We start from the raw sequence: 26,535 nt of genomic DNA on the forward strand, positions 1-26,535 counted from the left end.
TCTGTGTAATGGCCGGGAGAGGGGCCGGAGCCCGGGCCCTAAAAAGAGCAGCGGTACCTCAGTGAAAGACAGGGCTGGCTCTGCTCAGGAAACTGCTGTGGGACCAACCTCCACACTGCGGAGGTCTGCAGTGTTCGTGCTGCAGAGACCACCTGTCTGAAACACTCCCTCGTGTAACTGCTTTCACAAATGTTACTGGACACAAATATTGGAAATTGCCAGCATTGGTTCCTATTCCTAGCCGTGCCTAACCTACAGAGCTTGCCAATTCCAAATGTTGGAATTTGCCCATACTGGTTTCTAGTCCTAGCCGTGCCTTACCTACAGAGCTTCCTGCACGTTTAGCATTGAAAGATGCAATGCTTCTATTGGTATTGCCAAACCTACCTTCCTCCCCACCTCCCCCGGCCTTATTTTTTCTTTTTTTTAGCTTTGTCTAAATTTCGGTGTAGTTGTGGAATGAAAAAAAAATATTTAAGAGAGAACTTTTTTTCTTTTATCAAAGGAAAAAATATCCTTAGAACTATATTCTTAGTGGAAACAGTTCTTTGAAAATACTGGGTTCTCCAAAGGGTTCTGCAAGGCAGGCTGGTTAAACTGTGTGTCTACCGCATGTTTTTAAGGAAAAATACTAGAGTCAGCAACTCAGAAATTGGGATCCAAAGATTTGCTGTCTTGAAAGCAGCTGAATTTTGCTTGTTGTGATTTTGCTTGCTCTCATCTCGCTATTTTTTTCCCCAGTAATTCTAAAGATACTGGATGAATGGATCAAAATATGTATTAAATATGAATAGGTGAAAGCAGGAAACTTGCTTCAATTTCTGATCTGAGTGTGTAAAAATGTTTTAAATTTTATGCTATTAGAAAAGGTTATGCTATTAACTTATCTGACAAAAAGGGTTTTAAAATTCAAATCTTGCAAATCGGTGTAAAACTCCAATGTAATACATAGAAGCTAGTTTAAGGCGAGTAATTTGCCAGCTCAGGCTGTGCTGATACAATCTGCCAATTAACAAAACATTAATGTAACCTTTGCTGCCGTCACTGGCTTTATTGAAAACTGAACTCATTGAAAGGCTACAGCTCCAAATAAAGTCCTAAGAGCCTGCAGTCAGGGCAGAGATTCAGTTAACAACAATGATGACTATCATCGTTACGTGTTAAACACAAATTTGCAGAGATTTCTGCACGATACAACACCAAAGACATTTTCTAACATACGCTGGTGACAGAACGCAGCCTTTCTTCGTTGCTGGTGGATTCTTTGAATAAAGCAAAGTGAGCACATCTAGTAAGTTTCTACAGTAAAAGCAGGAGTCCAAGAGAGCAGGCTCCCTCCCCGTTGGTGTCTGGGGTACATCACCCAGCACCCTCACAGCTGCCAGATCAGACTGTGCCTTCCTTCCCCTCACTCCAACAAAGGTATTTCATCATGACTGCCTTAGGACTGATAAAGTGTTTCTTCACTAAGTCACTGTAGGTTTTGTGTGCATATAGTGAACATGTTTTTGCAAAAGGCACATATTGATTGTATGATCTCAGAAGTGCTCAGCTGTGTAATGACTGAGTAGGAGTGTTCTCTGACCCTGGAATGTAAATTGCAGCTTAGAACATTCCAAAACCTGATTTATGTTCAAAACCATGTCCCTGCTCTTCTCTCCATCTTGTCTCCAGTAGCTTTTTGGTTGCTGTTAGAATTCCTAAATAGAGTTGGGTTCATACCACAAACTTCCTCATGATTACAGCCTGAGTCAGAAGGCTTGGTTGCTGCATTGTAAAGATTGAGAAAAATATGCTACAAATACAGATGAATACATTCAGAAAATGGGTTGTATAGATACAGATGTTTGCTTGACATTTATTTTTAATATTAGAAGAGAGTGAATTCTGTGATCTGATGCACTGGACATGACTATCTGTAAGAAATCATCATATGCTTAAGAATTTGCATCTAAAGAACCTCAGTATGTGCTGAGGAATGAGCAGCAGGCCTAAGCCAGGGCTGACTTGCAATCCTGGGCACTGTGTGACCAACACCATCAGTATTACTCACCTAAAAATAGATGACCAAGACACTTATGCCAGCTGTTCACCACCAAACGGGCTGCTTTAGAAACTTTCCCATAATCTTGTGTATTTATTTGCAAGAAATGTATAATTTTAAGAAACTTTCCCAACTGACACTAATAGAGGTATGTTTGTATGATATTTTAGGGAAAACCCACCCAGCCAAGGCCTGGGCTCTGGCCCAGGGTGCCATCAGACCCAGGTGTTTCTGTGCTAAAAATATAAACAGATCTCTTTGACTGGCTGATTTGGGCTGATAAAAACTGGACTCCCTTTCAGGGCGAATTCGGAAGCCTCACCCATGGGTGGATGCACCATGTAAGATTTTCCCAATTAACAGGAAGAGTTCTCCAGGTCCTCTCCACGAAATGGGGTTCACCAGCAATTGCAATTGTGGATTCTGGATTATGATATTTAGTAACTTGGTGACCTAGCTTTCTCAATTACTGTTCTCTTTCTTGTATAGTAATGATTAGGTGCATTACTTGCTTATTTTCATTTGTTGTTAAAGCTGAGTTGTAAGCGTATTTTCTTATTAAATGTGTAGTTTTACTTTTGTGTTGCCTTGCTATTCATAGTAAAATGAGACCATTCTCTCCATTGCTGTCTGTGTCCTTTAAGTTGCCCTGTCAATTGGCAAAACGGCTCTGCATGAAGTGTTGAATCTGAAAGAACTGATTCTTATCTCTGCATCATCTCTCTTAGTTCTTTCCAGAAGAACTCATCATCTCCTCGCTCTTTGCAGAACTAGGTGCTAACTGGCTTTGTGCATTTTCACAGATAAAGCAGCCGGGTGATGTAGACAATTACCATGCTGGAAACTGGCATGTAATGGCAGATCTTGAGTTGTGCCATGTTTTGTCCCACGATAGGAAAGGTGAGAGGGATGAGAACTGGGACCAGAAACTGAACACCCTTACCGCAGACACATATATATGTATATATTTCTCATGTTTGTATCACTCTACTCCTCCTGTTAATCCTCTCCTTCTTCCCCTGCTTCATCATAAGAAAAAATATGTGAATATAACAAACCCCATCAATAGTCTTCTCTTTGGCCACTAGGAAATAGTCCCAGTTTGGGAGATTAATTTCCTGCCGGGGTACCGGTTATGTATCATTCCATACCCAAGATAGGAATCTGGCTGCTCTCTGGAGAGACAATGTTTCTTATCTCCGATTTTACAGACCTTTTGGCTATATGGTGGCAGCGGGTCACAAGACATCTTTTGTCCCAGAGGGACCCCCAGGCTTACCAGTAAAAGCATGTTAGAATTATACTGTGTGGAGGGAGAAGAACGCATCAACTCCTGCTGCTTCTCAAGGTAAGTTTTTGAATTCTGAACCTGACTCATGGCTACACATTTCTGTTCCTATTGTTGGCTTTGAATATTAAACTTAGATTCTGATCAGGAAGACAGAAAGATTTTGTCAGTAATCTTGACAGCCTGTGGCTTTATGTCAATAAATTTCACTGCAGTGATTTAGTTGAGTTAGTATCATCCTTTATTTCTGAAGATTGGAGTTCTTAATAAGCAAATATCTGCCTACTGTAAGCAAGTACTAGGTGAGGAGTGAGGAAACATGATCATAGGTCGACATTTTTCCACTCTCCAAATAGTATTTGTGAGGAGGGGAAAAAATATTGCAAATTGCAAAAATAGGGCCTGAGGCACAGTAGTAGCAGTGATGTGAATCTACTTTGAGACGGTTACAAATTTACTAGATGGAGTAGAAGATTTCCTTACCAAGAAATTTACTGAGGAACAATACAATAATCTGAAAATGGTATAAAAACTCAGTGTCACGACTTTGTATAAGCACGATACGATTTGCTGTATGTGCAGTGCTCCACTGCTGCTTCTTCACTTTAGAGGTATTCACTGCACGTATAACTGCAGCATTATGTTCACTGAAATCCCATTGACTATTAAATAACTAACAAGCTTTGCCTGTTCTATTGTGAAATCATATTGGAAACCAGACATTGCAGTTTATGTGGAAACTAAGACCAAACACGGGCAAAATCACCACCACTTTTCCCACCTAATGCCTTGCCTTCAACCGAGATCGACAGATAAAAGTCTCGGTATTTGAGAACAATAGGTATTATCTCTTTGCTTTCCAGTCTTTTAAAAAAAGAAAATGAGCTTTGGAGAAGCTAAGGCAATGCCTCAGGGGCTGACCTTCAGGTGACTATTTTGTCAACTGATACAGCAGCCCTGAGTTAGCAGGATGAATATTCAGGGAACAGTCCCATGGAACGCAAGCTAAGGCAGAGATGAGTTTGTCTTATTGTTGGTAAAAATGTGGGATTTTTATACCTCCTGTGTTTATGATTTTTTTGGGTTTTTTTTCCCTTTATTGTGATTTTTGAAACCCTTTAAATGAATCGAGTTTTTGCTTTTTTCTTTTACATATCGATTATACAAATTTTAGTCTGAAGTTTCCGTGACTTGCATGACTAAAAACTAATTAACAAATATATTTGAAGAGGTACTTTTAAATAATACAACAAAAGACATAACAAGACACTTCTATGCCTGATCTTCTCTATGAACCAATACAGAACCAGATGTTGAAAACCATATATTGGAAAGCAAAAGCCTGAAGTCCACCTATGGCTTCAGGGCTCAATTTCAGCCTTACATCCACTGGCAAATATGTGAACTTTAATTCAAAAATTCAGGGGTTTTTTTGTGGTTTTGTTTTTGTTGTTGTTGTTGTTGTGTGTGTGTGGTTTTGTTTTTTTTTTTTTTTTAACCAGACAAATTTCTGTAAAAAACATTATTTGGAACGTAAACTATTCAGTTCTACAAATATTTTAGTTTCATTGCAATTAAAAAAAAATACATTGGCATTATTGTCTTATATAACAGCTACAAATAGCAATTGTCACCTGGTTTAATAATTGTAAATGAGAGAGTTTACCATGGAAAAGGAAATACCGCTGGGATGTAAAAGTGATTCTAATCTGAGAAAAGCCTTAACGGAAAAAAAGCTTCAGTATTTGATTACCTCAACTCTTTGAACTGATCAGACAAAACACTCAAGAGATTTTCTGTTAGCATTGTGCAAAAAATGTTTATTTAAGCCGGCGTGTTAAGTCAAAGTCACACAGCATCGACTATTCGGGAATAATTCTTTCATAAACAAAGAGAAACGGCAAGTATGCTAACAACTCGTTTGCCACTGTATGTTCTAGCTAAGTGCTTAGTAATGTTGAGAAAAGAATGCAGGTAGTGTCTGTGGCTTCTCCTGTGTTGTTTCTAAGTGAATTAGAGACCTGGATGAAACGGAGAAGTCGCTCTTTGCATGGAACCGCGGAAATATTTCCCATGGAAACCTGAAGTCACGTGAAACTCCGGCAGTTTCACTGCCAAAGAAACCAGTTCCATGTAAACAAAGGAGGAGGAATACTGGGACGGACAGCACACAGAAGTACCTGCTAAGGGAAGGAATCGCTGAAGATTATGTTTTATTTTCAAGGATTTAAAAGAAACTGGTGTGGACTGATACAATATTCAGGACAAACCGAAGCGTTTGGTTTTTTCGAAGCGGTTTTTTTTTTTTTTTTTTTTGTTTGGGGGGGGGGAAGGGGGTAACAGTGGAAATCAAATCAAATTTTGAACACCTGGGTTCTACTGGTGAATACTGGTCTTTGTACAAAATACATTCAGTAAACGTTTCTCTCTCGATACAGGACTTCCCAAGGAGGTTCAGATTCCTGAAAGCCTTCAGGGATGAAGCTCTTTGAGGGAAGGTTTGAACGCCCAGACTTCTGCCCCGATTTCTGTGCAAATTCTTTTTGAACAAGACAACGCGGTTAGGCAAGTTTTGCCATGTATTTGCTTAAGTGTACAACGAAATCCGCAACTCCGTTGATTTTGACTCAAGGTGGAGTCCGCTTTACACCTTGGTTTAGATGAAACCTGTTGGTCAGAGTCGTTGCTGCCCTTTTCCTAGCCCCGAGTCTGAGGGGGCTGATCTGTGCACTCGATGATTCGAGGGTTACCGCACGGCTGCTGACGAGCGGGAGTTTGACATTATGTAGCTGGGTAGTTTGTATGGACACCAGTCAGCGTTTCGGACCGATGAATTGGACCCACACACGGCAGCCCCGCAGAGCTCCTGGACCGCTGGGGCTTTTCCAGCCAAACAGCCGCGCTGGAGGGACCCGTGCGCCCGGCCGGGCTGCGGCCCCGCCATGCGCTGCCGCAGAGCGGGACCGAGAGGGCTGCGCTGTGCCCGGCGGGCAGCCCCAGCGCCGCCGTGAGGCCGAGAGGCGCTGAGGGCTTCTGGGGCGCGCGGCGATGCCGCCGCTCCCGTCCCGCCGGCGGGGTCCCGGCCGTGCAGGGCGTCACTCCACTCCCGGCGGGTCCCGGCCGTGCAGGGCGTCACTCCACTCCCGGCGGGGTCCCGGCCGTGCAGGGCGTCACTCCACTCCCGGCGGGTCCCGGCCGTGCAGGGTGTCACTCCACTCCCGGCGGGGTCCCGGCCGTGCAGGGTGTCACTCCCGTCCCGCCGGCGGGGTCCCGGCCGTGCAGGGTGTCACTCCCCCACCGCGCCGTCCCGGTGCCGGGCGCTGCGGGCTCCGCCTCCCCCTGGTGACGCCGCCGTGTCCCGCGCGGCCACCGTCGTGTAAGATGGCGGCGGCGGAGAGCAGCGACAGCGAGGAGGAGGACTTGGTGAGCTATGGAAGCGCGCTGCAGCCCCTGCAGGAGGGTAAGGGACCCCCGGGCGGTTCGTCTGCTCCTCCTCCCTCCCTCCCTCTGTCAATGCCTTGTGCAAGCGCTGGAGAGCGGCCCAGCGTGAGGCGCTGGGGCCGGGCTGTCCCGAAGGGCCTGCGCGGTCCGGTCCGGTCGGCGGTCTGAGGCGCGGTGGGGTGCGGGCCCAGCGCAGACCTGCCTCCCCTGCCTCCTGCTGCGTGGGGCCTTTCTCGGCAGCCGTGCTGTCCTGCGGGAGGGGCTGGCCCAGCACAGGGCGAGCCGCCTGCGAGCGGAGCGGGGGATGAAAGGCCTCGGCAGCCCAGGGCCTTGCGGCTGTGGCTGCGCTACCCCGCGGCTTGTGCCGGCTGCTCCGGGTGGAGCTGGGTGCTGGTCTTTGCTTTTGTCCTCCCCACCCCCCAGAAAAACCCAGTACAGTCAGGTGTACGTAGTTATGCTGATCTGACAGTCTGATGCTTATGTGGTTGAGAGGGACAGCGCCAGGACTAATGTACAGTTGTGACTCCTGAGACTGCCATTTTATTCAAGAAATATTGTTAAAAAGAGGTAAATGTTTGTGTTAAAGTCTGTGGTTTTTGTGTTTTGTTTCAGTTTATAAATGATGTGTAATTTCTCAAGCAATTACTGATGTGAAGAAATCGTGCCAGAGATCTTGCATACTTTAAAAGTTTACTTTCACAAGAAAAAATCCTGTCATGTTCTCAGAAGTCAGCAGAATTAAGGATTTTGATGTGAACGCTTCATGCTTTTCCTTTATCAGTGGTATATATGAATAGTTACAATGGAGTGGAAGTAAATAAAACGTGATTTCCATGTCAGGGTGGCTAGTGTTTCATCCTGTTCTTACTTGAAAGGAAGAAATGGCTCGTGGAGGAAGTGGGAAATAATTCCTTCATGTAAAGTTGTGTCTTACTTTCTGGTTTATTTGATTGTAGGTGAACGAATTAAAAAGCCAGTTCCTCTTCAAGAGCAGACTGTTAAAGATGCCAAGGGACGATACCAGCGTTTCCATGGTGCATTTACTGGTGGCTTTTCTGCTGGCTACTTTAACACTGTTGGTACAAAGGAAGGTATGCTTTTGTTCCTGCTATTCCTTATACAGTGAATAGTTGAAATAGTATTGCTGAAGTTATTTCTCCTTGAGTTTTTGGACTGTAATTAAATTTATTTTTTTTATGTATGCTTAAGATGTGAAGTTGAAATGTTTGAATTGTTTTTGAATACTATGTTGACTGAAGTACCTTACTTAAATATTTACGTGCTTTAAAGGATGGACACCATCAGCTTTTGTATCATCACGGCAGAAGAGAGCAGGTAGAACAGTTCTTGGACCAGAAGACTTCATGGATGAAGAGGTAAATTTAGAAAGGAATTGAAAACTTGTGTAAATAGTTGCCATGACAGCTAAAATGGAAGTAACCTTGAAATTACTTATTGTATACAGTGTTATCTTACTAGGTTTTACAGACTATTTCATGGGTTCATTTAAGAAGCTTCTGTGATGTCACTATTAAAAAATAGAACCAGAACTCAACCTTTTCACTTTATCAGAAAATGCAAATACTTTTGAAACTGTTTAAGATACTTCCACTAAAGTTACTGCAAAAGCAACTGCATAAGTGGATTGAGAAAATTAGTGAATATGAAGGTTATATGCCATTTTCATTATTTTATATTACAGTACAAATTTGAAGAATGTTTAATCTAAATGTTCTCATTTTTGTGTGTATTTCTAGGATCTTAGTGAATTTGGGATAGCACCAAAAGATATTACAACTACAGATGATTTTGCATCTAAAGCTAAAGACAGAATAAAGGAGAAAGCTAGACAGATTGCAGGAGTAGTTGCTCCCATTCCAGGAACCACTGCATTTGATGATTTAATTGGACCATCTAAGTAAGTAAATTTACCTGAAAGTTTGCAAACCATTCGTTTCACTTAGAACTGTAGTATTGCATAGAAAAGTAATGTCTGACCACTGCAATTGTGAGACTGGAAGATCCTGCAGTGGATCTTCCTAAGTGGATTTCCTAAGTGGCCTCCACCTGAATTTTTGTTTTGAATGTGCAGACTTGCACCAAGTAAACATTTATAAACTGACAGGTAGTGTGTATGCAAATAGTAACACTTTGAGATTTGATTTTAAAGCAGGACATAAAACTAGAAGTTCAGATATTATATATGTATATTATTTATCAACAAATAATAAAGGTGTGGTCTGAAGTAATTTTGGGGTTTGTTTCCTGTTTTTTTTCCTTTTTAGAATAACAGTAGGGGTTGAACTGTTACGAAAAATGGGCTGGAAAGAAGGGCAAGGAATTGGACCACGAGTCAAAAGAAAGCCACGCAGACAGAAACCTGGTAAGTTCAGGGAAGTTCCTAATTAACTTTCTTGTTAATAGAAAGTTAACTTTCATAGACTGATCAGAAAGTGGATTTTAAACCCTCTTTTTATTTTTATTAATGTAATAAGATGTTATGCTGTCTCTTACAGATCCCACTGTGAAGATTTATGGTTGTGCATTACCACCTGGACTGTCTGAGGGTTCTGAGGTATTGAACAGGGAGAAGTGGTCTGTTGACTTATGTAAGAATATGTCATAACAGATTAAAAAAACAAAGCAACTTCTTTAATGTCCTTGAACAGTATTTTGAAATGCATTTTCAAGTATTTAAAAAAGTGTTTATAAATACTTTCTATGTTTAATGTGAAGGAAGTTTTTAATATCTAAGTTTCTTCTTTTGCTACATAAGAAGGCTTAGTTCATAGACAATGCAGGAAATGCAAACTTGCCTAGGCTCATGTTAACTAATGTTGTAAAAGCTCAACGTACAGAACTTCTAGTCCTATTTGCTCTCATAAACTTTCATTTTTTACAAGGATGAAGAGGATGAATACCAGCCAGAGAATGTGACCTTTGCACCAAAAGATGTAATGCCTGTAGACTTGACTCCAAAAGAGAATGTCCATGGACTTGGCTATAAGGGTTTGGACCCCTCACAAGCCTTGTTTGGTGCATCTGGAAGAGAACACCTGAATCTTTTCACAGGTGGCTCTGAAGAAACAAGCAATTTACTTGGTGATCTGAGACACAGTAAAGGAAGAAAACTAGGTATTACAGGTCAGGTAAGGACATTTTTAATGCATTTTATGATTAGTAAAACCCATATAAATTTTGTTTTAAGTTAATAGCTCCTAAGTCATTATAAGAAATGTTAAGTGTGGTTTGAGAATAGGATTTTTTAAAAACTTATGTTGAAGATGTGGAAAAATCCTTAGAACTCTCAAATGCCTTCACTTACTGAAACTGTAAAAGACAGCTATAAAATTACCTGACTCTGAGTAGCTGGAGGGAAAAATGTTCTGTGTTACTTTGATTAGGTGAAGTTCATATTCAGTATGTTTTTAGTTTGTTTTTTGTCTGTTGTACTTTCAGTAATGCTGTATCTGTCAGCTAGAGAGATTTTGTGTTGCTCCAGGGTATTTGTAGTTCTTATCTAGAAGCACTGTCAGTTTATATTTTCTGGGAATTCTACTTGTTTAATTTCTCTGTTAACTGACATATTTATTTCCTTTTGAGACCTTAACCTGCTCTTAGTCAGATTGCACATGTTATTTTGGTGGAACTAGTCTGCTGTCCTTGTCTTGTACCCACCAAACTTGCTGTCCCTCCCTGCCAAGGGAGTGGAATGTGTTTGCTTTTGTGCTCACTGAGGTGTGGGGTTTTTTCCAGCTCAGTTTCTGTGGTGTGCTGTACATTTTTCCCAGTGTATCTATGTTTGAACTGTAGACTTTATATAGATGAATCGACATCCCCATAGATGTGTTCTGATATGTGGCTTACAAGTTTTTCCACTTCTGACTTCTCATTTAAAATATGTATTTTAGGCTTTTGGTGTAGGAGCTTTAGAGGAAGAAGATGATGATATTTATGCAACTGACACACTGTCAAAATATGATACAGTTCTAAAGGATGAGGAGCCTGGGGATGGCTTGTATGGCTGGACAGCACCGAAACAGTATAAATCCAAAAAAAGTAAGAACTATGATTCTCTTTAAAGAATGAGTGTAATATGGGGAAAAAAAAAAAAAAAAAAAAGGCTTTTGGTGTAGGAGCTTTAGAGGAAGAAGATGATGATATTTATGCAACTGACACACTGTCAAAATATGATACAGTTCTAAAGGATGAGGAGCCTGGGGATGGCTTGTATGGCTGGACAGCACCGAAACAGTATAAATCCAAAAAAAGTAAGAACTGTGATTCTCTTTAAAGAGTGAGTGTAATATGGGACAAGAAAAAAAAGAAAGAAATGTGGTCTGTATTTGCCATATATTATCATTTTCAGCCTTGATATCTGAAAATTCAACTAGTCCTACTTCTATATTGAAGTGTTCAATTACAGAAATAATTTCCAAAGTCTTGTAACAATCCCAGTGTGGATGAAACGCTCAAAGCGTATTTTCAAAAGGACAATATATGCTGCTTTGTGAGATACAGTGCTCAATTTCACTGAAGAAAACAAGTGATTGTGAATCACAGTTGCAAAATATGACCCAGCATTTAAAAAGAGAACTTATTTTTAGATAAATTTCAGTATGTTCAGATAATTTTTGTAAATTGTTTCTTGGTGCCACTTTATTTTTACTGCACTGTGTAAGGGCATGAAATACTGTTGTAATTTCTGGAGTACCTGTTCATGTTGGTTGTACACATTAATGGCACTGATGGTGTTAGCTGTGCACGGTATGGATACTGCTGCTTCACTGTAAGCCATGTTCAACCTTCAGCAGGCACTCTGGGAGCAGTTTTTAGTTGTATAATACTAATCCAGAGTCAGAACCCTTAATTTTAAATGAAAGGTGGTGAAGATGAACTACAATTATGACTCACAGTAGACAGTGACATATGGAAAACATTCAGGAAAAAAATTGCCTAATGTGCATGTTTTAAATATTGTATCTGCAATCATTTTGTAGGGCCTGAAAGAGATTTTAAATATATAGGCAAAGTCCTGGCTGGTTTTTCCTTGGCATCAAAACCATCAGCTCCAATCAAGGTAAGCAGATAGTGATATTTTTTGTATTAAGAATAACATCATTCACATGTGAATTGTGCAGACTACTCCTTCTCGGTGTTTTTCTGTTCTTAGAAATAAACACTTTGGTCAGCAGTAAAAATTGCTGAAGGAACAAAATGATAGCACTGGGGGCTGTTCAATGGAAACCTAAAATTTATCAGACTCCTGAAGGTATTTAAATTTTGCCTGGGTACTGGCTTTGAACAAATGCCTTCCACACTATTCACTGCTACTTTCCATAAAGTTGGAGGAATGGTTTAATTTGAAAAAAAATAATTTACATATTTTGGTTCTAGGTCTTTCACGTGTACCATTCACTTTTCTGTAAAAAGCAGGCCTCATGCTTTGTCCACTTTGCTATTTTGGTGGCAATGTCTTAGTCCTGTCTTCAGGTTTACATAATTTATACCATAAATATTTGCATAAATTAGAATGATAAACAATTTTATGATAGGGTCCTCCTTCTGAGGAAGAATAATTGTGTGGTATATAAAATCCCATCCTGTAGGGAGCACAGAGATAACCCTTTAAATAACAGCTTGAGTGAAGAATGTGGGGAAAGATGTTAAAATATAGTAAGCATGGAAGTAGTCAGTAGTTCAATTGATTAAATCATTTGACTTCTGTTTAAAAAAAAATAGTAAACAATATTAAAAGGTGTTTTCTCAAATAAAAGCAGTGCATCCTAAGAATCTTGTTAATTTTTCTGTCACTTAATGTGCACGTTTTTATATTTTTTCATAGTTCGAAATATATTTGTTTGCAGAGTTTGTATTAGAACGCCACTGACTGGTCTATAGGAATTGCTAGCTTGTACTATCTGTTTCTACTGCTAAGATGTAAATTGAGGAATTCTGAGGCTGAGCTGACTTTCTCTGAAGCACATTTGTAAGTGTTGCATACAAAGTTCTCTCTCTCTCTCTCTCTCTCAGTGGGTTTTTGTTCTGTCGCCCCTTTTGCCCCCAGATTTATCCCCCGCCTAGCCTGCCACGAAACTACAGACCAGTCCATTACTTTCGACCTGTGCTAGCAGCTGGGAATGAAAGCTGCCACTTACAGAAGGCATTGGAGGAGTCAACTGGGAAACTGGAGAGTGATCCAGCACACCAGAGCAGGCACACTTTGAATGCAGCTCAGAGGAGGGAACAGCTGGGAGAGGCTGAGCTGAAAGGTATTTAGATATGTGACCATGTCCAGTAAGAATTTGGTCTGGCCTTGGGTGCTTATTTTGTAACATAAATATATCCAGTCTAGTTACTATAGCTAGTTACAGTGTTCAGTTTCATCTCAGCAGGTGAATTGTTGATATAACTGTCTGTAATGTTCATTTACTTAAATATTTTAAAGACAAAAAGTGTGTGTTGGATTGTGTTTTGTTTGGCAGGGTTGTGGCCTTCTATGAATATAGTAGGATGTGATATTTTTTTCTGTGAAATGTTTTACTGAAATACATTTAGATATACTAAGAAGATAATTTGTAACTATGGCTCACATTTGTATCTATGATAGTAAACTTTATCAAGTTTTATGTAAATAGCATAAAAAATGTAATAGTGGCCAAATTTTTATTTGCCATGTATGCCATTTTATTGTTAATTTCTGCTTGAGAGCATTTTATCTGAATTTATACATGTGGTAGGGATTTTCCTTCTACTAAAGTGGAAGAAATAGTTCTAGTGATTTTTCATTTCTCTTTGTCTTTTACTGCTTTTCTTCTGCTTTAGGTCCAGCTCCTTCTGTTTTGGAATATCTGTCTGAGAAGGATAGAGAAAGACTCAAACAAGTGAAACAAGCATCTGAACAACAAATGAAAGCAAAACCAGTGTCTCAGCAGTCACCAAGTAGCAGATTCCAGTTGGCCTCCCCAGAAGATGCTGCTCACAAATGGCAGATGCTGCTGGGGGGGCAGTTAGCAAATGCTGGTTCTAGTGACTTCAAACCATTTGCAAAAAATCCAGAAAAACAAAAAAGATACGAAAATTTTGTGAAAAGTCTTAAACAAGGAGAAAAAGGTAAAATATTTCTTATTTTTTTTTCCTTCCCCTACCCCCCCCTTTTTTTTTCCCCAATGCATTTTATATTGGCTTTGAGTTCTCTTCCTGAATTCCACAGCATTTCTCCTTTTACTTCTTTTCAGGACCAATGTTAACAGAAATCTTTACTGATACTTAGTCCTGTTGATTTCAAGAGAACTGCTCAGTTATTCAGTTGTCAGCAAGTCTTGATTTTAGGCATTACATTTGATACTTCTGTGATGTAGCAGAAGTTCAGTTCTGCTTCATTTCCTGGATTTCCCTTATTTCAGTTGCCAAGGTACACTTCAGCTTTGGTCAGTGGAACAAGCCTTTTAATTTAGTTTGTTTCTCTTTGAGGAGTTAGACTGATGGATCATATAAAGGCAGAAGGGTGATTGGGTAACAGTAGAATCAGAAGAAACCCCATACCCTCTGCACGAGGGGAGGATAAGAACCCTAAAGTGAATGAAGTATTCCACACTTGTCAAAGCTTGTATTGTATGTCCTTCAGATACTCAGACTTCTGCTGTCACTTATGTTCTGCTCAGAAAGATTTATGACTGTATAAACACAGCATCCTTCAGAGCTCATACTCAAAACCAAAGAACATCCAAGCCTCCTTCATATCTCTTTTCCTGCTGTTTCAGTCTCCTTCCATTTTGTTTAGGTTTTTGCTATTAAATGATACTAAATGATACTAATTAAATGTGGTGTATCTTAGATTAAACCAGGTACTTGTGATGCCTTGTGATGAGTTCTCCAGTTCTGTGATTTTTCTGTAAGGCATGAGAAGCTGAAATTGATCTAGGGAGTTCATCATCAGCCCATGACTTTAAATTGCCTTGAAATGAACTTAATAAAAAAGGGTTTGGTTTTTCCCAAATTTTGAAGTAGACAGGGCTATTGGGGAAGAAGAAAATGGACTCCAGGGAAATTTGACAGAGGAAAGCATATAGTGACAGGTAGAAAACCTGGGTTTGTTGTTTTAGTTGTGATTTGGGTTTTTTTTTTGGTTTTTGTCTTTTTTTAAGTCCTTTTCATTATATAAAATAAATATTTTCTGGTCAGTGTCCTCTTCTGGTTACCGCCTTGGGACAGACTACTTGAGCTTTGAATCCATAGTTCTTCTGCTCAGGACTGGGGTTTTCCCTGGGTGGAGTATTCCCAGTTATGACTGTATTATGACTAAGTGCCTCCCTAGTCATTATGATGAAAATGTAGAAATGTATAAATAACTGGAATGGTTAAAGGTCTGTTTTACTGTAAGTGTATTTGCTTGGCTGGTGCCATTTCCTTTTCCTTTTGGGAGACAAACTGAACCTGTTGCTGTAAACCTGTGTGCAAACTCTGTATTTATCAGTGGGCACTTCATAGACCTGAAAGCAAGTTACCAAAGCACAGCCAGGCTTAAATTCTTTTGTTCTGTGTTTTAGTTATTTGATAAAGCTTTGGGTTATACTTTTTGTTTTAATCACCCGTTAAATCCATTAAGTATTTTGAACATTCCTTAAAGGGCAATGAGTAAGGAATCAGTTTTACCAGTAAAATTACTTAAAATACCAATTTTGCATTTGGCAAATGCTGTCATTCTTGCTGTCTTGAAAAACTACCTCCATGGGATTAACACAGTTGAGATTAATACTACCCTTAAGATAAATATTCATTAAATCCTTACAAGAACACTTGCTTATTGCCTTATTTTTTTGTTTGAAAAGTGTTGACCCCAAGTGAGCTGCCATCTCCGCTAAACGTTTCCCTCCTCATGTTGCAGGAGAAAGATTGGAGCGCTTTTTTGACCAGAACATGGCGGAGTGGGAGCGAGGCAGGGAGCAGGAGGAGTTCTTCCGTGCAGCGCTTTTCTACAGATCCTCCAGTTCCACGCTGTCGTCCAGATTCACCCGCGCCAAGTACGAAGACGATGTTGACAAAGTTGAAGTTCCTCGAGACCAAGAGGTATTTGCTGCCTGCAGGCTTTGAATGCATTGGAGCTGCAGTTGTTGCCTTAGCCCTTTCTTTTTCTTTTAAGCTCTTAGGAAGATATGTCCCTATTTTGTTGCCCTTTTGTTTAGCAGCTTTTGAAAACGCTCGGTGCATACAGAGCAGTGATTCCTTAAACAGCATTTAAATATTGATGGATTTATCCTGTTCATAAATCTTACAACAGTTCAGTAAGGTTGAGTGTAAATTCTGCAATTTATTCTGTAAATTAAAGAGTGTACATTCTGCACATTGACACTGTATATAAAATATATTATATCTCTCTTTAAAAAAATTTATTTATCAGCTATAAATGTTTTGACTGTTTCAGAATGATATTGATGATAAGGAAACAGCTGTGAAGATGAAGATGTTTGGCAAACTCACAAGAGACAACTTTGAATGGCATCCTGACAAGTTGCTGTGTAAAAGATTTAATGTTCGTGATCCATATCCTGAGTAAGATAATTGACACTTGTATTTTTAAAACTTCTTATAATTTCTGAGTTTTTCATTTGCTTGTGGAAAATCTGGGTTGATGATTTCTTGTGTCATAAGGTAATACAGAAATGCCCAAAGTTTTTATTTGTGTCACAAAATATTTTGACCTCTGATAGAATAGCATGCATTTGAAGGACTACTGTAGCAGTTCAGGTTTTTGTAGCTAATTTGAGAACTTTTCTGTGTTCAATAATCAGTAAACAATTTTATTTCCCTCTAGTTCTTCTGTAGTGGGTTTGCCAAAAGTGAAACGAGACAAGTATTCTGTTTTCAATTTCTTAACTGTGCCTGAGCCCACCACATCTGTAACTCAAGCAACAAATGAAAAGATCCAAGAGAGTAACAGTCTCAACAGTAAGTTTGTTGTTACTTTATTAATTTAGCTATACACAAGATAATAGTACAGAAAAGGCATCTTTTCCTTTGAGAGCCTAGCCACATGATTTTTTTTCATTAAAAAAACCCAAACAAAGGAATTAAAAATAAAAATTCAGTGACATAAAAACTGAAGCTAATGATACAAAGCTAATTTCTTCTACCTAAAAGACATTTATAGGTCAAGTATTCATTAAAAAGGTTTAAAAATGTCAAACTGAAAAAGCACAGTAATTTAAAATGCCATGAAATGCAGAACAATTTGGCATGCAGGTGATTTGAATATTTTGAATGTTTTAGAACCAAAGAAATCTTCAAGGTGGGATGTGTCAGATAAAGAGAAGGAGAAGAAGGATTCTATCAGTGAATTCATTAGTCTAGCTAGATCAAAAGCTGATGCTCAGCAGCAGCCACCTGTGCCAGCAAAAGAAGAATGTGGAACTGGGACAACTGAAACTCCTCCCACTGTGGTGAGTTTACAACAGAGTTTGAACTTAAAGGGAATAGCTGTAAGCCTTGACAACCCAGAAATAAGATGGGTTAATACATGAGTTGTTTATGTATGTTAATATTGTTATATATATGTTAATATAAATTGTTAATATAGGAATACAGATCAGTTTGCCCAACTCAGGATGAGCAAAGGCATGAGATGGCATTTTGAAGAACTTTGAGGTTATAATTCTGGGATGCAAGATCTTTGCCCCTTACCTCTGACTATACTTGAAGTAGGGCTTAAGAGAAGAAGAAATGTAGCCCAGTAGTCTGGGAACTAAATTCAGTAGCTTTACCACCACTGCTCACAGGCAGAGATTGTGTTTATTTCTCCTTTCCATAGAAGAGAGTGCATATTTTGGGGAGACAGATAGATGTTTCCTTTTGCTTAAATTTAGTATTATATAATTAAAGTTTGAATTAATGAATTAGAATTTATAATACCTGGGGATCTATTTTCACAAACTGCACTACACTTCATAGGACACTGGCTTAGTTCCTCAGCATTTCAGAGCTTTACTATTTGCGACTAAGATTGTTTATTTCACAGCTGTTGTGCCATCCAAATGGTCTGTAAATACCTGTCAGCATGCCTGAAGTTACTCCTTATCAGAGAGAGATTGCTGGTTTCTGTAGTGCTTAAATACAGTTTGTTGTGGTGCTGTTTAGCAGGTAGCTGATGAAGATAAGAATCAGGAGGAAGAAAGCAGACGACCACCCATGGACTTATTTAAGGCCATCTTTGTGAGCTCCTCAGATGAAAAATCATCTTCCTCTGAAGAAGAGAGTGATGAAGAACAGCAACCAAGTACTTCAGAAAGACAGTCAGAAACCACCAAGCAAGTTGATGTAGCAGACAGTTCTTCCTCTAATTTACAAGGTAGTATTTACTGGAAGTTCATTTTTATGAACATAAAATAAATACCTTGTAAAAGTTCCATTTTTGAATGGCATGTTCTTGGACTGTTAGGACAGTGCTAACCAGTGCAGATCATCAGAGATGAGCAGAGCTGGTTGTGTAGAAAATGCCAACAATACAGCACTGAATAAGGCCTTGCATGTTACAGTGTTACTAGCATTGCCATGTACCATTTGTGTGGAGTTTACAAGCAAACTGCTGTATGGAATATGCCTGCTATGCAGTGAGGGGGAGCAAAACATCTAGTGTAAGAACATACTTAAAATGAAAATACTTTGTTCACTTACTGTCACAGTTGGTTCTATTAACATTTAACTTGTAGTGATTATTAACCTTACACATCTCATGGAGTTTTTTATTCATTCTGAGTAATGGAAAAGTAGTAGTTACAAAAGGAAGCAAACAAATACACTAATAGCAATTGAATTAATAATTTATAGTTTAAAAGGTAAATTTTGATTTAAAAGAAAAAACTTACAGTATGTCGACATGTTTCAGAATGTCAGCTACCCAGTTGGCCAAAGCAGTTCATAGAGATAGAGGATGCTGATCAGTTTGCTTTCTTAAAGCTTTTTAGAAAGCCTCCTTGAACTGTCTTCAACACTTCTTGGAAAAAGTATTTTCTTATTTTCCTTTTAAATATAGCAAGTCTTGTTTTTTTTCATAGAGAGTGCGAATGCTCCAGCTGATTCTGGCATTTCTTCAGTGCCTACTTCAAAGCAGCAGCTGGATGCAACAGAGGAATTTGGACCAAAGTTGCCACCAGCTTTTTCTTCTGGTAGGTTCTGTAAGCATATAGAGTATAAATCCTGCACATTGAAATTGTATATAAAATACATGGTATCTCTCTTTAAAAAAAAATGTGTGAATAGGCATCTATCTCTGAAATGTGTGTTATGTAAACAGGCATCACCAAATGTTTTGTTGCCATGCTGTGACCCACCAACAGGAACCTCTTTGCTTGTGTACCAGGTTTGTTTTAACTATAGAGGTAATGATAAAAAGTGGATGTGAAAATAGAGGACAGCCTTGCAATTTCATTTTTTAACAGATTGCAAAGGCATGTAACTACAATAGGGATGTTGCAGGTAGGAGTTTTAGACATGTAATTTCCTTTTTAAAGTTGTGTTTGTTTACTGTCATATTAGGTTAAATGTAATGCAGAATGTAATAACCAAATGACCCTCTTTTTGTTGGGCTTTTTTTTATTCTTTATGCATTTGCTTTGTACTTTAGGCACTACTTGGCAACAACAAACAGAGGTGCCAGCAACTTTTCCTGGGCCTAGTAGGAAAGAAAAGCATAGGAAAATCAGAGAGAGGCACAAGACTAAGAAAGAACGCAAACGCAAAAAGGAAAAGGTAATAAATTTAAATACTAATTTCTGATTTATTGATTCTTTGATCTGCCTTTCAAAATGTTTTATTACTCATGCTTGGTTGTAGAAAAAATATATACTGAGACTAGAATTTAAGCAACAGAATTTTGTTGATGTTTTGAAACCAGAAAATTGTCCTGCTATGATGCTTTTTCCATATGCACATATGTGACTACAGGGACAATATTGTGGGTAGTTCTGTGTTCTCTGTGGAAGATGCCAGACACATTCTGGGAATTGCATTCATGCCCTGTATTCAAATAACTGTAATGAAACATCTGCTTTAGGGAGAGTTGAGTGCTTGGATTAAATGAATTTTGGCTTATAATTTTTTTAACCTTAGTCTGAGTACTGGAAAAGAGTCATTGATGGGTGTTCTGTTTCAGTTAAGCTTTGAGTCCATACTGAAATTAACTTTTCTCTTTTGTTGACATTCAGAAAAATCCAAGTCTTTCACAAGGATATAAAGGATTATTTCTGTTCTTTTTACAGAAAAAGAAGCATAAGAAGCAGAAAAACAAAGGAAAACACAAGAATAAAAAATCAGAAAAAGACAGCAGCTCTGACACTACAGATAGCAGTGACAGCCTTAGTGATATGGATACTACAGGCTTGTCACCTAAAGAACTTCTTAGAAGGTAAGCAGAAAGGTTACTTAAACACTTGCAAATTTTACAGTGAATAACTAAAACATCAATTTATGCATTGTCATTCTAGTGGACCTATTTGCAGCAAATGTGAATAGGCCAGTTTCTTTATGATGATAAAATATTGCTCACTTTGGTGAGGAAAGAGTACAAATATTAGACATTTTAATCTAGAGGGTAATTAATTTTAGGATAGAAGCCTATTAAGGTAAAGACCACTAAACACACAGGCCTAGCAGAGGTAATGGACATTATAATTCAAGATGACTGGTATTTTTGGAAGGTATTTTGAATTGGAATTAAAAACTGAACTAGTGCAAGTGGAAACTCATATTTTCATTTATGTACTTCTCTTGACCTGGGAACATTGGAAGAAACATTGTCTGCCAAGATTCCATTCAGACAGATCTGTTGTGTGGCACCAATGCCTCAGCAAGGGACAGTGAAGCAAGCAGAACAACACTTGAGCCGTGGACATGTCTTCTAAATGCAGACTGTGCTATTACATTTTTATAAACTAGACACTTGAAGATAGTGCTGACATAAATGTGAAAATCAGAAAAGCACATTTCACAGTATCTTGCACACACTGGAAGTAAAGTAGAACAAGCCTGACTGTCTCTAGTGCAGATGACAGTCAGCTTCAGAAATGTCCCATGTGGGACAGTCGCTGCATTGGCTTCTGTCCAGTGTCTCTGGCTAGCTGAAGGAGAGGTCTCAAGGTGTTGTGGATACCACATCCATCTGCTCTCATGGCAGAGTGACTGGGGTCAAGGTGTGGAGTGGAATGGGCAGGTATCTACTGGCATTTGAAAGGACTCTGCCTGCATTCCTTTGGAACTGTGTCACTTATGAATTGGTGTTTTCATATCAAAAAACAAGCTACTACTTGGGTTTCTGAATAGCTGAAATATGTTTTTATGCATTTTGCACAAAACAGATTTCTTTGTACAAGAAGTTGTTCTGGAATCTTCACATTTGCATGTCTCTTATCACTGAGAAAATGTTTTTATCTGATGCAACTCAGATCTCTCTCTCTGCAAATAAGGTTTAAGAAACTGCTCAGGTAGTGAAATGTTCCTAATGTGGTGTGCGACTGTTGAGTGACCTTCTTCCTTTTTTTCCTCCCTTTCAGATTAAAACAACTTCAGTATTGAAGAGCTCTCTTGCATTCTTCAGTATTGTGTGACTTGATCTCAAATTTTTGATCTCCTCTGTGATGGTAGATCAGTGGTGTATAATGTGAAGCACTATAGAGACAGTATTCATATTGAATTTCTTTGAAAGTAAATGTGCGTATGTTTATGATGTTTCATGAGTTCATCATGTATGGATTATAGAACATTGAAAAGATCCCTTTCTGTGCATAATAATCTGAAATACTGCAGGCTGTTTTATTTAATAAAACAAAGCATTTTAATAAATTTTATTATTACAAACAAGTTTTGTATAGTGATAATTTGTTATGCCTAGGACCTCTAAAACTGGAGAGTAAATTTCAGTCTGAGTTAATTTAGGAAGTTAAAACTAAAGCAATGTAAAATTTTTATTGGGTGTAATTATTTTTATTGCATCTAATGTAGAATTTCACATTGCAGTTTTTGAGTATCCAGCTGTTATTTTTACCTCTCCAAATTGTCTAACATTTACAACAGCAGCTCTAAACCAATAACCTTTGACAGAATCACAGAATATGCTGAGTTGGAAGGGACCTGTCAGGATCATCAAGCCCAAGTGCTGGCCCTGTACAGTTCATTTCACATAAATTATCACAGCTGATGAGCTAAAAGATGATGTATGATTATAAACTGCCTCATTTTATGTAGTTACAAAGAAAACTGTTCATGCTGCTTCTTGTCTGCAGTTGTCATGTTGTAGAATAATTTAAATATGAGCCATGAAATAGTAGTGAGGTGGTGGGGAGCAGCTCTGGGGCAGCGTGGAGCCCTGGCAGGAGCTGGGGAAGGGCAGCAGGCTGGGGGGCCGGGCCCTGCCCGTGAGCAGCCCAGGGATGGAGTGACTCTGTACGGGGTTAATGCTTGTGGCAGCTGGTGTTTGCTAGTTCTGTCCACACAAACACATGCTTGAGAGTCATGAGCAAGCTCCCAAATGAGTGAAGAAGAGACTTCTCAAAATATCTTTGCCAAAATGTGTCTTGGCTGGAACACGTGGCCTAAGAGCTCGACGTGCTGCGTTTTGATGGGCCAGAATCAAGGAAACAAGTGTTTGAAAGACTTGAGAGACTTCATGAGATTTAAAGTTGGGGTTTTTTTTAGTGGGGTGGTTTTTTTTCTTTGAGACAAAGAAGAGTTTGAAAACAAATACCCAGAAAAATTAAAACACAGTCCCCATCCATCAGCGTTTTTTTTTTTTTTCTTCTCAAGCAGATTGAGTAAATCTGCTCCAAGGCCGTATCAAGGATGTGAGCTTTGCTGTCAAGTGAACTCGGGATCCATTCTCCTGTGGTTGGTGCTTTCACACTCCCCCTCGTGGGCTAAACTCAGGTTATGTGAACCCCCGAGTGCTGGGCAAGCGACCCTGTGCTAAGCAGATTGCAGGCACTGAGGTCTGCGTACGTTAAGGAGCCATGACTTCATCTTAGCATGGGTATGAGTACTAGTGCATTAATGTCATATTAATTGAGATGAAATAATTTAATGAAGTATCTAAAATGTTGATTTCCTGCTGTGCAGTGCTAGGTTTCTGTCATAACCAGGAGCTTTTTCAGGCATACTGAAAAGGCCCAAGAAGCCCAAAAGCACAAAAAGCCCAGACAAGGTTCAGCTTAGCAGCACTATGTTAGCCAAGAGCTGCGTGGATGGCTAGCTCAGAGAAACCAGGAAACGTAGAAGGAAAAAGTCACATCTTCTAATGATGAGTAAATAAACACATGGCAACTGTAAGCAGATATTGTAGATTGGAGATTTACAAATAAGTGCCTCAGTGTGTTAGTGTACACACATGTACAGTTTAATAACTTTCCTGCTTTGTCTGAACTCAGAACTGGAACTTTTATTTTTCTGTCTTCAGCAAAATGCTATTCAGCTCTCTTATGTGTAAGAAAACTGAAATCAACCCAGAACTCTAACCCAGAAAATAAGAAGATAATCCGTTAATTTTTTAAAAGTATAATAGATCCTTGAATGTTCTTTTTGCTGAAAAGGCTACAATGTGCCACTTGTCTGAAGTGTCTAACTTCTGTTTAAGAAATTTTACCTAATTTTTAGTTAAGGAAGTTTTCTTTAACACTTGTTGAGTAATACTTATTTTTCAGAATCTATCTAAAAATATTTCCCTGAGTATTGGGAACTTTCTGACAGCAATGTATAGGCAAGATTATGTGATATTAAGACAAGCCTAATTTTTTTTCCCTTGCAGGAACAGCTGAAGCAATTAGAATTCAGGAGAGTATGGTGGATTTGGATCATGGGGGACTAGGCCAGCCCTGACAATTTTCACTCTGGCATTCTCTTTTTTTCCCTTTGAAAGAGTAGATACCAAATGACTGGCTGTACTGAGAAAGCATTTGAAGTTCTTCTTGACAACAAACAGTATCTCTGTGAACTGGCAGTGCACACATCTTTTGGAAAACAAAGATTAATTGTGCATGCAGCAGACAAAGATGGGTACGTCTGGAAGGGCAGTTCTGACTGCAAGACTTTTTTGACTCGATAGAATAAGAACACACAGGAGCTTTGATCTTTTTTTTCTTTGATCTTAGAGACATTCCTAATCATTCTGTGTCAGTACATTGACACACACTGAGAAAATAAGTGAAAAAATGAAAAATTAATTTACTTTCAAGTTTTGCCTGTTATCAAGGGCTGCCGAGTTAGCAGGACAGCTCCTTCCAGTGAAAACCCTTGTGAGGGAGCAGCTCTAGATTTGACACTTGGTGTCAAAAAGGGCAGTTACACTCAGACATACAAGATTTTATTCCCATATTGAAGACAAATGGAAGAACACATCGTGGAGTTTATGTTGCCTACTTTCTGACTGATTGTAAAATTTCTTTGTACTTACACAAACAAAAATCTGATTGTAGAAATTAGGTTAATCATGGAAATGGAAGATGGTTTATCTAGGTGAAGGTATGATGACTGTGATACTCTGAAATCTTACTCTGTATGTCAGCAGTCCTCATGGTGAATGCTTACAGTCAGGTGGGCACCATAATCCATTTGTAAATCCTGATTTGTATTTTTATTTGTTTTACTAGAAAACTTCATAGAAACAGAATTGTTTGGGTTGGAAGGAGCCTTAAAGATCATCCAGTTCCAATCCCTGCCATGGGCAGGGACACCTTCCACTGTCCCAGGCTGCTCCAAGCCCAGTCCAGCCTGACCCTGGACACTTCCAGGGATGGAGCAGCCACAGCTTCTCTGGGCCACCTCACCAGCCTCACAGCAGAGCACCTCCTCCTAATACCAATCTAAACCTACCCTCTTGTAGTCTGAAGCCATTTCCCCTTTTCCTGTCACTTCAGGCCCTTGTCAATAGTCTCTCTCCATCTTTCTTGCAAGCTCCCTCCAGGTACTGGAAAGGCCCAGTCAGGTCACCCCAAAGCTTCTCCAGGCTGAACAACCTCAATTATCTCAGTCCTTCCACAAAATAGAGCCCCAGCCCTCTCATCATCTTGGTGGCCTCCTCTGGACCTGATCCAACACCTTCCTGCCTTTCCTGTGCTGAGGAGCCCAGAGCTGGAGGAGTGCTCCAGCTGGGATCTCACCAGAGCTGAGTAGAAGGGATCACCTTCCTTGACCATGCTGGCCACACTTCTTTTGATGCTTTACTTCAAAGCTTTATTTATGGGTTAGGACTGGTTATGTTTTGAGTGTCCCACAGAAACAACAGGAAGACAGCCCTTTTCCTGAAATCACTTAAATTAATAATTTGTGTTTAATAGGGTAAGTAGATAGAAGGTGGTGGAGAAGTACCACGGCCTCAGGTTTCCCCGTGGGAGGCTTAATTTGGATATTTGAAAAAAATTCTTCATACAAAGACTTGTTTGTAACAGGCTACCCAGGGCAGTGGTGGTGTCATCATCCCCAGAGGGGTCTAAAGGGAGGGATTATAAATGTGGCACTAAGGGATGAGGTTTAGTGGTGGACCTGGCAGCAGTGGGTTATTGGTTGAACTTCATCACCTTAGAGGTCTTTTCCAATTAAAATGATTCTATGATAAATGAGCCAGTAATTCAGTGTGGGTCATCACCTCAGCACTTCAGCAGTCTGTGGATTGCTGCTGAATCAAAACAAAATGACATTTAAGTGGTGATGCCTTAAGTTTTAGCTTTTGTATTTTCTCAGATCCTGCAATGCATTAGTGTATAACTCTGAGCTGCATATAAAGTGTTAGTAAGCTCCATTCACATTTTGGTCAGACTAAACAATCCTCAGAACCAAGGTCAACACAGCCTCAGGCCTGAAAAGTATAAATGTAAGTGAAGTGGGGGGGAAGCAAACCAGGGGAATGTGACTTCACTACCTGAAGCTATAACTGGACACTTAACCTCTGATATGTAAACAGACCAAACTTATACCTGTCTGAGAAACTCATGCCATGGTCCATGTTGGGTGTAGTCTGCGAGGCTTTTGCACTGCCCAAGGTGTGTCTGTGGAAGGTGAAAGGAATGAGGGACTTGTCTTTACAAACAAACCATGGGTCTGCTGGTAAACAGAGCTAGATACCGAGAGATAAACAGTGGGAAGGGTTCCACTCATTGAAAATTGGATGAGTTATGGAATGAGAGAGATTTGTCTTTACAAACAAACAATGGGAAGAACCATAAATTCCATTAGGAATTCCACTAATTGACACAAGGAAAAGACAAATACGTACCTTTGTCAAGTACCTCAGCCAAAGGGGAAAGAGGAAAATGTGCCGGAAAATTAGGATAAGAAAGAGGCTGCATCCTCCCAAAATCTGAGAGATCCCAGGGGAAATGCCCCATGGCCTCTCCCTTTATTTGAATAAAGTTACAGGACTCCTCTGTCTCCTTTCTGGACATAAACCTCTGGTATTTGTGGATTAATTTTCCTGTCAAAGGCCTTTAATAAATACTTGCTTTATTCTTTTAACCCCATCTAGCCTCTGTTCTAGGTAGCCACTCCAAGGCATCAGTGGGATTTTCTATTATGAGAGAAATTTCCAGTTATTTAGAGATAAATCCTTCAGAACATGAAGGACAGCAAAGGGAACCCCATAAATTTTGAAAATGTAACAGTGACAAAGGCTGCCTATCTGGTTCAGACAAAGAAAATACCAAGGATGTTTTTGGTACAATACATCCAACAGTAATAGCACATACCCAAGGTAAAACAAGACTTATGACTTTTGCATCTTGTTAATGCA

The 26,535-nt window shown here is 39.5% G+C and overlaps 1 protein-coding gene across 2 annotated transcripts; it reads left to right on the plus strand.

The window, feature by feature from the left end:
- The first annotated feature begins 6,686 nt into the window (after window positions 1-6,686).
- On the plus strand, window positions 6,687-21,615 carry GPATCH1 (G-patch domain containing 1). 2 transcript variants are annotated; one of them, XM_041396262.1, is made up of 20 exons: window positions 6,687-6,792; window positions 7,730-7,864; window positions 8,064-8,149; window positions 8,531-8,691; window positions 9,059-9,156; window positions 9,290-9,348; window positions 9,677-9,922; window positions 10,685-10,832; window positions 11,774-11,853; window positions 12,841-13,045; window positions 13,599-13,886; window positions 15,661-15,842; window positions 16,198-16,325; window positions 16,588-16,721; window positions 17,043-17,212; window positions 17,907-18,117; window positions 18,824-18,934; window positions 19,393-19,517; window positions 20,027-20,172; window positions 21,317-21,615. In XM_041396262.1, exons 1-20 carry the CDS (start codon window positions 6,714-6,716, stop codon window positions 21,336-21,338), a joined length of 2,814 nt encoding a protein of 937 aa, XP_041252196.1. In that variant the 5' UTR covers window positions 6,687-6,713; the 3' UTR covers window positions 21,339-21,615. The 2 variants fall into 2 exon arrangements, with proteins under 2 accessions (XP_041252196.1, XP_041252197.1); XM_041396263.1 differs by having other exon boundaries at window positions 17,910-18,117.
- The last annotated feature ends 4,920 nt before the right edge of the window (window positions 21,616-26,535 follow it).

This window comes from Onychostruthus taczanowskii, unplaced genomic scaffold, assembly GCF_017590055.1.
Source record: "Onychostruthus taczanowskii isolate IOZ18803 unplaced genomic scaffold, ASM1759005v1 scaffold127, whole genome shotgun sequence".
NCBI classification, from domain to species: Eukaryota; Metazoa; Chordata; class Aves; order Passeriformes; family Passeridae; genus Onychostruthus; species Onychostruthus taczanowskii.